The sequence below is a fragment of the Triticum urartu genome, chromosome 3 (genome assembly GCF_003073215.2).
Source record: "Triticum urartu cultivar G1812 chromosome 3, Tu2.1, whole genome shotgun sequence".
Taxonomy (NCBI): domain Eukaryota; kingdom Viridiplantae; phylum Streptophyta; class Magnoliopsida; order Poales; family Poaceae; genus Triticum; species Triticum urartu.
Window position 1 is genome coordinate 409,674,656 of NC_053024.1, and position 13,186 is coordinate 409,687,841.

At 45.9% G+C, this 13,186-nt stretch overlaps 1 protein-coding gene across 1 annotated transcript; it reads right to left on the minus strand.

Moving 5' to 3' along the window:
• Window positions 1-660: 660 nt before the first annotated feature.
• On the minus strand, window positions 661-8,324 carry LOC125544151. Its single transcript, XM_048707734.1, has 14 exons — window positions 7,644-8,324; window positions 7,470-7,556; window positions 6,029-6,138; window positions 5,828-5,878; window positions 5,533-5,704; window positions 5,101-5,421; window positions 4,794-4,994; window positions 4,206-4,688; window positions 3,906-4,115; window positions 3,109-3,297; window positions 2,673-2,836; window positions 2,133-2,291; window positions 1,634-1,712; window positions 661-1,400 (listed from the first exon to the last, which is right to left on the minus strand). The coding sequence occupies exons 1-14, from the start codon at window positions 8,118-8,120 to the stop codon at window positions 960-962; spliced, it is 3,144 nt and encodes a 1,047-aa protein (XP_048563691.1). The 5' UTR covers window positions 8,121-8,324; the 3' UTR covers window positions 661-959.
• Window positions 8,325-13,186: the final 4,862 nt, after the last annotated feature.

Sequence of the window (13,186 nt, forward strand, 5' to 3'; positions counted from 1 at the left end):
ACATGCGTCAAGTAATTCGAAACATCCATACATGCGACAAGTAATTCGAAACAGAGGGAGTAGAATCATAGGAATTCCTAGCAAACTTGTGTGCCACCTTGTTCCCCTAAGTGAGAGGAAAAGGACATACTTTGAGCTAAATGAAAACACTTGTTCAGAGTAGTAGAATAAGAATGAAACTCTAGATTTAGTACCATGAACGTCAAGAGATGAATGTTGATGCCCATATATCAAATGCTAGAAACTCTCTAGATTTAGTACCAGACCGCCATGTATGGCTTTTGGAGGCCCGGGCTATGTAAAATATGTTATCATTGATCAATAAAGCTCGGGAGTTTCGCTAAAAAAGAAGAGATGTGAGGCAGGTTCCAGGGAAGCTTGTGGCCAGGCACAAGATAGCCAGGGTACCAAATGTTACAATTGTGTCGAATTATTGGGCTAGAGTTAGACTTGGAGTATGCAAAGGGTTAGATGTTTGAGCCTAACACCAACGACCCTGGGAATCTGACTTCCAGGTGGTGGTTTCCTCCAGAAATTCCATATAGGCGTCCTGCACCAGTGTCAAACGAAACCTCTAGTGCACTGGTTCTTCCTGAACCAACACGCAACATGAATGATCCCCGACAAGGAAAAGGAGATGATATGCAGTTAACTCAAGAGTAAAGGCAATGCACAGTACGGTCAGCATAGGAAGACGCTCAGTACAATGTTCCAAGAGAATCAGTTACCGTGGCTACGAAGGAGAACGTGAACGGGGTCAACAGAAGCTCCATCGCAAAGCCAAATTTACACCTACGATCGCAACTCGATGGCCTAGTTATGTTACAGGGCAAAACTGGACAAAAATAATCACACCCACTTGGGAGCAACCAGTTAGGAAATTAGCAGAAAACAAAGAATGAACAAAATTTCCTGAAGAATGAATAACTGCCCTAAGTATGTGGTTAAGCGCTACTCAATCAAATGTCCGTCCTTGTGTCGTTTAAGCGACCGGCATCATCTGACGGTGGCTTTATATACCTCCCTATGGTTTTTTGCCGAGCCCTCTTCTTCATTCTCTGGATCTTGTCTTTGGTCTGTTGCTTCCTTCGCTCCTTCTCCTGCTGCCGCATGGTCCTCTCCCGCTCGTACAGACCTTGCCACACAACTTCGCCAGTTTGTGGCCAGAGCCACCTTCTGTCGGGGTGGTCCGCATCAGCCTCTTCTGCCAAGTCTTCGTCCATGCTCTTCAGAGTAGCGTAGGAGAGCCACTGGATTGACATCTGACCTCTCCTGCCCTCCAGCGGATGCTGCTCCTGCATTGCACCAGTCTCTGGGTTTACATACACCATCCGCCGTGCACTGTGGAACGCCCAAACGTTTACAATCAACTCGAGAACACCAGAGTAGCAGTGCTTGTCCTGTGCATGTACATATCAACAAGAGAGCAACGGTCACAGGTTTTCGAGGTGGAAATAGCATAACTATCATATATCACAAACATATAGGTCAGATTTCATTTCCTGTAAAAGTGATCAGCTGTTCTTTTGTTCCAGCCAGAAGTGTTCGAATGTTCTATATCAGTATATCACTGTGACAGGACTAGGAAGGGTATTAACTATATTGTCTAATACTAGGTGATAGAGGCGCTCACCCTGTGGAGACTCAAGATGCAATGCCCAGTTTGATGATGCTTGTCGTACATCTGTGCATCCAGCGCATCTACAAACATCCTATAAAACAGCATCTCTGTAAAACACCAACCGAGTATATATATAAAAGAATTTGAACCATATAACGCAGGACTTAAAACAAACCAAGTCCTCTTTGGACCTTAGCCCAATGTCAGTACATGCAACAACAAGGCTATATACTTAAACAGTAAGAAATACACACATACTACTTTAACCATCGCTGGGCGTTATTGGAGACAGTATATACACAGGCTATGAAATTCTTAACAGTAGTAGATCACTTTTTTACAGCCTGTGTATATGCAGGAGTACTTTTTTATGCTCACGGTAGTAGATCACTTGAAATGCATATACAAGGCAACGACCAACTAGCCAGTGCACCAGGATTTCCATATCTACAGTTAAAAAAAGTACTAGCTGTATGGTTTGGCTATAATAATACTTCAAAAAAAATGTTACCTTGAGAACATTACAAATTCCAGGAATGATCTCGTAGGCATAACCCAACTTTGCATCACAGACCACGTGTCTCCATCATTAGGCATACGTGGCAGAGAATTCAAATCTCCATCAAGCTGCAAGCCATACATCCTTTGAAAAGCCTCCAAAACAGCTAACCTTCAGGACAGAACTATGAAGAAAATTAGTTTGTTGTAAAACAAAGCAGTTCAGTTTGGCACCACAGCCAAAAATTCTACTTTAAACAGTTCGTGAAATAGCAACTTTAGTTCTGTAAACATGGTAGGCCAGAAAGGGCAGTAAGATTCTCTAAAATGTTACTTCCTCTGTAAAGAAATATAAGAGCATTTAGATCACTACTTCAATGATCTAAGCACTCTTATGTTTCTTTACGGAGGGAGTACTCTGTAAGAAATGATGGTTGGTAACATGTTTTTAGAACAACTTATTGCCCAATCCAATACAATATCTGTTAAAACTAGAACATTTGCAAAACAACATGCAACAGTGCAACCTATGAAACATGGTTAAATAGATGACCTGCAGTTCCCAGCATTAATCGCATCACAGAGGGACCAGAAATCTTGATTAGCATGATTTCTTGGATCTTGGTCCATACGAACCCAAAAGTAGAAGGCATCTCCATGCTTTTGAGTTTGAATAGCTTCCAACATTGCAGATTCAGCATTTTTTGACAAGTTCGCCTGCTTAGGAAATGGGATGGTAAATATAAATAGGATGCTAACAATTATGCATGACCTGGATAACTAATCTACATTGCATCATCAAAAGGAAAATTCATATCTACAGCTTGACAACATATTAGGCAGTGACATCCAATGCACAGGTTCTGTACAAAGAATAATGCCCAAATCATTCTTATATCTATCATATTCATTGAGAATCAGTGGTACCCCAAAATAAAAATAACCAAAATACAAAGACCTCTTTGATATCAAAACAAAAATCATTTTACCTTTCTTGCAGTCACCCTCCAGGATTGAAATCCTATCCAAGAATTCTTGTGTATCCGGTCAATTCTGTTAGCCAGAGCAAAGAAAGCTCCAAATTCGCCAAGGATATCTCTGTAGTACCCACTGTTGAGCAGCGGGAGACGAGAAGAAGCATCAATGTCATCTGCTCCGAATCTTCGACCTTTTGAAGACTAATGGAAAACAAACTTCATGTGATCAATTTAAGCCATTGAAATATTTCTTAAGAGTAGCCAAATATATTCTGGCTAGCCACATACCAACATCCGTTCCATTAGTATTAATTCAGTGATAAAAAATAATTTAAAACAAAGAAGAAATACGTATTTATTTATTTTAGTGGAAGAAGAAATAAATAATATACACATATTTGCATCTATATGTAAAGTCACCAGTCACCACATGGGTTGTTGGATTAAGTTTAGTTCGATCAGATATCTCCTCAAGTGACTAAATCTTAGCAATCCAAATCTGACTCAATGGTATACATGGCAGTTATATATGTTAACACCTAGATGAGTTTGCATTAGTTGTATGCAGGAAGCAATGCAAATCTTAGTTCCATCAAAAGTTGTGTTCACACTGTCACACTCCCCATTTAACATGTACAACCAGCCATGGTACAAGGAATATGACATTTATAGAAGGTCAGCTACAGATTTTAGATCTCATGGTTTATAACATCAGAGATGGTTTTTAAATGTGTACATTTGGAGCATTCAGGCTGACCATTTAACATTCTGAATAACTTGGTTACTGCTAAGAGGTGAAAACAGCTTACCAGGCCAATTCCACGATACAGAGAGCTTTGATGCAGAAAGGGCCAAGTTCCCTCCCCATAGAAGGGTTCGTATATACAGAGTGGCTGACCTGTCCGTTCAAGCTCCTTTTCATCTCTTTCATGCAATTCATTTTTCATCCTATCCACCCTTTTGACATTTCTATACACTTCCTCCCATGTTCCATGAGGTTGGTCACTCCTCTCCTTCAACTGCATAACAATCCAATCAAATTACTTAGCATGCATTGTTAAAACGATGAAAAGTGATCTGTTAAATATCAAATTTACGTCAATACTTACATACTCTTCTTCCAATTTCATTTTGGCGCTCATAATACCATTTGCTCTTTCTTCCTTCCATGCAATAGCAGAGAACGTTTCATCAATCTTTGGTGTAATACTGTGAGGGTCATCCTTTCTGTTCCTGTGCCAATCCATTTTCTGGAGCATCTTGCAGTCAGCCAAACTTTCATTCACATTGTATAAGTTCTTCACATCCTCAAATAGATGCCATTTCCACTCTTGTTTCAAAGGCAAAGGTATCTCCCCAGCACTTAACGGGGTCAGTGTTTCGGAAGGAAACTTGATAACATTTTCCAATAGTACAGCATAGCCTTCAATGGTTTCAGAAGCCATCAGATCCTTCGCACGGGCTTTACCAACTGATGCAATATTTTTCCCTAGATCGGATAGTTCCCCATTTGATACCACTTGCAGTAGGACTTGGCTTAACATGGCGATATTCTTTCTTGGAAAAAGGAGTCCATTTATCCCATCATCAATCTAAGCCATCAAGAAAACAGTGTTAGCTTATGATAAGATGTGCAATGGTAAGGTATTGTGTTGATAAATGCAATGCCAATAAAATTTGAGACATCATGAGCATACATATTTTGTGATCATTCCAAGGTCCGGAGCTATAACCAGCTTCTCAAGAATCATAGCTTCAACTAGCACACCGGGGAAGGATTGCTCATCAAGGCAAGAACAGTATATGACAAGGTTAGCTATAGCAAGGAGATTGTCAGTATCTTCAACAGCAACATGCTCCACTGCACCTCTTGAGAAGCCAACATTTAAAGCAATGGCCTATGATTATTAGAGCAATACCAAGCAGTTAGATGCAATTTAAAGGTTTATGGCCTCTAAATAGTGAATTCAAACGATGAAAGACAGCATGGTTGTACATCCTAACCTCAAGAGCTATCCTATGCTTATCAGTTTGGTTTCCTGTCAAGATTCTCACTTTCAGTTCAGTCTGTGTGCTATTCTCAGAAGGATACTGCTGTAAAAGAGGTCCTACTGCTTGCAAGACAAGTGCCTCTTCCATCAAAAGCCCATCATATGAAAACTGACTACCAACCATAGCAATTACAAAATCTCTTGGACCTAAACTCAGGCTGATTCTCACATCTTTGTCATAATTTTTCGCAATGAATCTATCAGCTTGAAATGCTGGTGCAGGAGAACCTGGAATCACGAAATAGTTACCAGAATCAAATGCAGCATACATCACCTGCAGGAAATGAATATAATAAAATAATCTTATGTCAGGCTGGGGGATCTACATAAAAATGCAAACATTATTAATTCGTCAAATTTAGTAGTATGAGAATAGCTTAAATACCGGCAATATGTAGTTGGGAAAAACTATAACATTTGCCCTGCTAAAGACTTCTTGCCAACCACCTAGGATTTGAGTCATTCCACTAGACTTATATTCCCTAATACAATGAGCGAGGGAAGTCTCTTGCACAGTCCAAATGACAGGTACGGATTTGAAAGGCTCCTGCAAAAGACTGCAGCAAGACACATTAACTTTGAGTAAACATTTGGAAGTGGTCAAAATTAAACACCTGACTTTGTGCAAACACCTTAGAATAATCTGAAATATGTAGTCACAGTCCTTGTTTCATAACTACCTTGAAAATACTGGCCTTGCTTCAATTGAGTTTACAAGCATGCCATCATAGCTGCAGAAATACAAATAAACCTGGTGAGGAAATGATTAGGATGTGAGGCTGAGGCTACATACTATTTTCAAGTTAAAAATGCTACATTATGAGACAATATGCAGTAAGTAATATAAGCAAAGAACTGGCAAGATATACTTTAAAACTTACTCTAGCCAATCTATAGAAGTGAGTAACTTTGTGTCCACAGGTAAGATCTCAACTGGTATGCCAATAGTACTCCAAATACTACTACATGGGCCATCCTCAAATGAGAAAACCTGCATTGAAAATTTGCAGAGCGGATTAATAGCAACATACAGACAGGGAGTTTATGACATTTCAATCATGTGCATCCATTTTGGTTTGGGTACTTGTGCAGTTCAAGTTTTGTGCAGAAGACCATAGATACACACGATGATAAGAGTGATTCAAGTAATCTATGCCTCGGTACTTGGGTTTTGGCTAGACATCTCAACTTGAATAGTTGGACTAGACAACCAACTTGTTGACTAGACGTGACTCGTCAAGGACAACTAGTGGCTCGACTAATTGTGCAACCCGCTATAAGACTGAGCTCATGTTAGACCGAGACCACTCCAAAAGAGATGTACTTCCTAGTAAGCTCAAAGTATCAACCTAGCTCCCTGCCTCTGATAACCTAATACTGATAGCAAGATGTTGTGCTGATTCAGAAAGTGGCCATGTATTTCTGGCTCCCACTCCAAATTTTGCAGTGTAGTCAACTAGTAAGGCCCCACTTGGATTGTTGATTGGCTCCTAAATACCCCCGTAACCGATACAGACCTCCAGCCATCGTGTTTATTCCAGGCGGAAATCACGCTGCAACCGGTAATATACACCTGTAAATTAAATCCGGGTCTATAAGCTTACACCGATTCCAAGCAGGGTCTAATGTGGTATTTGTAGCAAGCATGGTCCACTAGTCTATGCATCGCACCCCGGCGAAAAGACTCGACTCTTCGGCCCATAAACTTAACACAGCACTTTAGAACCTATGCACATGCAAAAGTTTCTGCAACATTATGATCATGAACCATACAAAGAAGACAAAACAATAGAAATGAATAATCCGTGCATATAGTACAGATTTTATTTCAACAAAGATCCTATTTCATCCCTAAGTGCTCATGAACTAGCAGTGATCAAAATATCAAACTTGCTGAAAGAGCGCAAAGGTAGAAGGAGGGTTCAGGGGGGAACACCAACCATCGTTCAAGCATACCATAACGCACATAGGGATAATTAGGATACATATACGCGTTATATACTCCATTAGTCTAACAAAATATCACTAAGACTTGCACTGCATAAATCAGATTTGATTGTTGCCACCTCCGAAAGTAGGAGGTACTGACAGTGATACCTCATGCTACCTCTCGTGGAACTGCTATACTAGGAAGTGTGAACGTCGAAATCAGAACTAAGAGATTAGTTGCATTACGAATAGTACATCAGATACGGAATCTGAACTTGCTGTGTATACCATCAAGGAATATCACTTGTGGAAGCAAACCAACTAATGAAGGAAACAATAAAGACACGGCAAGACGCGTTCCGGTATTCAGAAGAAAGCAGTTGAGCCACGCACCTTCATTTCGTAGCCCATCGCCTCCAGCACCGAGGCGACGCTGATCATCTGAAGCTGGATTGCGTCGGGAGAGAGATCCCCAAACACCTAAACGAAGTGCAATGAAAAAAAATCAGAGCCAGAATCGCGAGAAAACAGAACTCAAACACCGCCCAGCCCAGCTCAACAACTCACCAAGGCGAGGCGCGGCTTCCGGGCCCCGACCCTCTTGACGGGTCTCCCGAGCTCCGCCAAGCTCTGAGCATCCTGACTCCGCTCCCTCGCCCACTTGTCCCGCAGCCTCGTGGGCTCGAACGTGAGGCCCTCGCCGGTCTCCAGCCCGCCGAGGCCGCGAGGCAGCACGGCTTCGGTCCCGCCCCGCCCCCGTCCCCCGCTGGCGCGTCGCGAAGGGAGCAGCATCGTCGGGTTCTCGACGACGAGCGATCCGGGGAGGAAGGTGTACACGAGAATGGTGACGAAGAAGAAGGCGGCGCCGGTGCCGATCCACTGAAGGAAGTCCACCTTGTCGACGAGCACGAACCGCGCGAGCCTGGATCTCACGCCCGGCCTCCGCGCCGCGCCCCCGCCGCCCGCCGGGGTGCGCGGCACCGGGGCCGGCGCCGCCGCGCGCTTGTAGCTCCCCGACCCGGCGGCGCTGTCGAGGGAGCCCATCGGTGCTCGGCCTAGGGTTTCGGGGCGGCCGCGGCCGCAGAGAGCATGGCGAGCGAGGGAGCGAGCGATTAGAAGCGAAGCAGTTGAGGAGAGCTGGGGACTGTGGAAGACTCGTGAGTCGTATTTAGCGAAGGAGGCGTTGCGCTCCGCCTGTTTCGTTCGTTTGGTCTGAGAGGGATGGGGGCGACTGGCGAGGACGAAGGGGCCTGGTGTGGTTTAAGGCGGAGGGGCAAGGCGACGCTGGGGCGTCGGATTTTGATCGGACGGCGGGGTTTCGGGGGTTTAGCCTCGCGGTCGCGAAGCATGGGGCCGCGTGTTTCGGGAACCGGATGGAGTTACCACGTCTCGGGCTGCGTGTCATGCTGCCGCGACGCCGTCATGGCTGTTATGGGGTATGACAGGTGGGCTGACTTTTTCGGGCCCGCGTGGCAGCCTCGAGGGTGAGCCGTTTACAAGGTATCTGTTTTGCAGTCTCTAGCGACATGTTTTTTCTCGTGCGCCGCACCGCTACTTGCCTGGGACGGAAATAAAATTAATCAGAAAATGAACGAAAGCACGCAGGGGGGAAAGTGGCAGGGAAAAGCGAGAGCGGTGATTCGTCGTTCGTCGTTCGTCGTTCGTCGTTCGACCGTAAAGTCTGGGCACGGTGGGGTGGGGTACATGCTTGTTACCTCAACTGGGGAAGGGAGGGTAGAGGGGAGGGGGAGAGCCGGCGGCTCCGTGGCCGAAAGCACCAGCCGTGGCGGCCACAAAGCGGGCGTTGCGTCCGGCCAAAGGAGAAGATATGCCGCCCCGCTGCTGACGGCTGACGCAATGCAGCGCGTCTATGCGGCTGGGACATGTGTTGTGTTGCTACATATACGAGTGGAACGCAAAAAAGAAAAAAACATCACTTTACAATTCGCAAAAACACCGCATCAAAAACATAAGGCAGATAATTGTCTGCCTTTTACTTTTAAAAAGGGAACGCTACACGTCTGCCCATAGAGCAATTGAAAATATCAACCGCCTCCGAAGCCACTGGATTGGGCCACGTATAGCCATCAGATCTTCCGGATGAGGTGCGGTACGATTGCAACAAGGTAGATATTGCGTAGCTCGCTCTGCAACAACAGCTTTGTTGTAAAAACACCGAAAGCGTTTTTTTTGCTCGATTTTTTTTTATTTTCGTCTTCACCTTTTTTTGCAACATAGATGATGTTGCCGGAGGACTTTTGCAACATAGGCGGTGTTGCGGAAATATTTCATTTCGTCTTTACATTTTGCAACATAGATGATGTTGCTGGGGGACTTTTGCAACATAGGCGGTGTTGTGGGATATTTTTTTCGTTTTTACTATTTGCAACATAGATGATGTTGCGGGAGGACTTTTACATGAATGACGTTGCGAAGATTTTTCACCGAAAATGATGACATTGTATGCAATGTCAATCGAGATTTATGCAACAAAGATGATGTTGTCGGAGGTCTTCTGCAACAAGGTTCTTGTTGCGAAAAGTATAAAATGCATCGCCGACCAGAGCGACGACGAAGGGTGAGACGGGAGGCTGGGGCGGCACAGCTGGGCCGATGGTGGCTAGAGCGGTGCTCGGGCGTGCACACTCGAGTGGCAGCCATGGCTGCAAGCAGGCATAAAGAGGCGGGGAAGGAGATGCAATGCTCGTGGTGTTTCTAGAGATGGGGCACGTGCTGCTTCTCGGACCACGAGGACACGTGTCTGCCGATGGAGAAGATCGATGCAATAGTAGCATTCGCCGGTTGATGGGAATAGTCTCCCTTTAAAAACCGCTTCAAAAAATTGACAGTGGTCAAAAGCATTGAGTATTTCTTTTATCCCGTTTTTGACGTGGCAAACTGCCCACGTTCCGATTTTAGTTGGTGATGCTGGGAAACGGTCGTTAACGGCCAGTCGGGACCGGCTCGGTCGAAACATTTCCCTTTAGGGAAACAGCCGTCACTGCCCACTCACTCTCTCACACCTCTCACGCGGATTGAAGCTTCTCGCTCCCATGGTGGCGGCGGGACCCAGATGCGGCGGCGCAAGATCCAACGGCGACGCCATGGTGGGCAGTGGCGGAGCTTAGTGCGTTGTTGGGTGTGTCGTGCCCCCCCCCCAAGATTGGCACATGCAGGCTTAAATAATTTAGAGAGAGTATAGATTATAAAGTTTTGTGTGTTTGCCCCCCCCAAAGATCTTGGTCAAGCTCCGCCATTGATGGTGGGTGGGGGCACATCATCCAACATGAGCGGTGGCTTTGGGAGGGGCACATCATCCCACGGCGAGGGGAAAGATTGCATTGGAAGTAGCATGTTCCATTCATTGCCGCCACTGTCGGCGGTCGCCCGTAGGGTGTTTGAAAGCCCCACTGGAATCGTAGATGGACAGTGAGCATTCTTTCCCTCTGTCGGTGGGGTGGGGTACATGGTTGTTACCTCACCTAGGAGGGGTAGAGGGAAGGGGGAGAACCCGACGGCTCTGTGGTCGAAATCTCCTGTCGTGGCGGCAATAAAGCGGGTGTTGTGTCAGTAACGAGGCTACATGTCTCATCCTTGATAAACGGGAATGCATGCTTGATCTTTTGGTTAAAAAGGGGTTTTATTAAGATTTTGTGGTTGGTTGGCGGCTCTTTGGCGCACTTCTACTTCTTGGGGAGTACTCAATGGTGTCCCTGGTGACCCTATTCAGCATGGTAGGGGCCTTCGATAGGGTGACCCGGTATCACCGTTGTTGTTCGTCCTTGCTATTGACCCGCTTCAACAGATTTTAGACATGGCAACGACAAGTGGAGATCTTCCCAGATTGTTACATGGGTGCGTACCTTCGCACCTCCTTGTATGTCAATGATGCGGTCATTTTCTTGGCACCTCTAAAGGAAGACATTGACATGCTTGTGAGCATCCTCCAGAGCTTTGGTGACGCAATCAGCCTAGTTATGAATGTGCAAAGGAGCTTGGTGGCCCCGATTAGATGTTCGAACATTGATCTAGATGACATTCTTGATGCTTTCCCGGCAGTGCGCACCGAACTTCCTATTCAGTACCTTGACCTCCTCCTCTCGATGCATAGGTTGAGAGCCATGGACTTCCAATGCCTTCTTGACAAGATCGCCTGGAAGATCATGTGTGGTATGGACAAATATATTATGATAGCAGGGAGAAGCACTTGGTTTCGTTTGTTTATCGTCTCACAAACCATTACCGTCTTTGGTCTCTCATGGTGCCCAAAAGGAACATTGAACTGTTGGAAATATGCCCTAGAGGCAATAATAAAAGCATTATTATTATATTTCCTTGTTCATGATAATTGTCTTTATTCATGCTATAATTGTGTTATCCGGAAATCATAATACATGTGTGAATAATAGACACCAACATGTCCCTAGTAAGCCTCTAGTTGACTAGCTCGTTGATCAACAGATAGTCATGATTTCCTGACTATGGACATTGGATGTCATTGATAACGAGATCACATCATTAGGAGAATGATGTGATGGACAAGACCCAATCCTAAACATAGCATCAGATCATATAGTTCGTTTGCTAGAGTTTTCCAATGTCAAGTATCTTTTCCTTAGACCATGAGATTGTGTAACTCCCGGATACCGTAGGAGTGCTTTGGGTGTGCCAAACGTCACAACGTAACTGGGTGACTATAAAGGTATACTACAGGTATCTCCGAAAGTGTCTGTTGGGTTGACACGGATCAAGACTGGGATTTGTCACTCCATATGACGAAGAGGTATCACTGGGCCCACTCGGTAATGCATCATCATAATGAGCTCAAAGTGACCAAGTGTCTGGTCACGGGATCATGCATTACGGTACGAGTAAAAGTGACTTGCCGGTAACGAGATCGAACGAGGTATTGGGATACCGACGATCGGATCTCGGGCAAGTAACATACCGATTGACAAAGGGAATTGTATACGGGGTTGCTTGAATCCTCGACATCGTGGTTCATCCGATGAGATCATCGAGGAGCATGTGGGAGCCAACATGGGTATCCAGATCCCGTTGTTGGTTATTGACCGGAGAGCATCTCGGTCATGTCTACATGTCTCCCGAACCCGTAGGGTCTACACACTTAAGGTTCGGTGACGCTAGGGTTGTAGGGATATGTATATGCAGTGACACGAATGTTTTTCGGAGTCCCGGATGAGATCCCGGACGTCACGAGGAGTTCCGGAATGGTCCGGAGGTAAAGAATTATATATAGGAAGTGCTATTTCGGGCATCGGGACAAGTTTCGGGGTCACCGGTATTGTACCGGGACCACCGGAAGGGTCCCAGGGGTCCACTGGGTGGGGCCACCTGCCCCGGGGGGCCACATGGGCTGTAGGGGGTGCGCCTTGGCCTACATGGGCCAAGGGCACCCGCCCCAAGAGGCCCATGCGCCTAGGGTTTCAAGGAGGGAAGAGTCCTAGGAGGGGAAGGCACCTCCTAGGTGCCTTGGGGAGGAGGGATTCCTCCCCTTGGCCGCACCCCCCTAGGAGATTGGATCTCCTAGGGCCGGCGCCCCCCCCCTTGGCCCTCCTATATATAGTGGGGAGATGGAGGACTTCTTACCTTGATCTTTGGTGCCTCCCTCTCCCTCTCCAACACCTCCTCCTCCTCCATAGTGCTTGGCGAAGCCCTGCCGGAGTACTGCAGCCCCATCACAACCACGCCGTCGTGCTGCTGGAGCCATCTCCCTCAACCTCTCCTTCCCCCTTGCTGGATCAAGAAGGAGGAGACGTGGCTGTTCCGTACGTGTGTTGAATACGGAGGTGCCGTCCGTTCGGTGCTAGGATCTTCGGTGATTCGAATCGCGTCGAGTACGACTCCCTCATCCCCGTTCTTTGAACGCTTCCGCTCGCGATCTACAAGGTACGCAGATGCATCTAATCACTCGTTGCTAGATGAACTCCTAGATGGATCTTGGTGAAACCGTTGGAAATTTTTTGTTTTCTGCAACGTTCCCCAACAGTGGCATCATGAGCTAGGTCTATGCGTAGTTCTCTTGCACAAGTAGAACACAATTTGTTGTGGGCGTTGATGTTGTCAACTTTCTTGCCGCTACTAGTCTT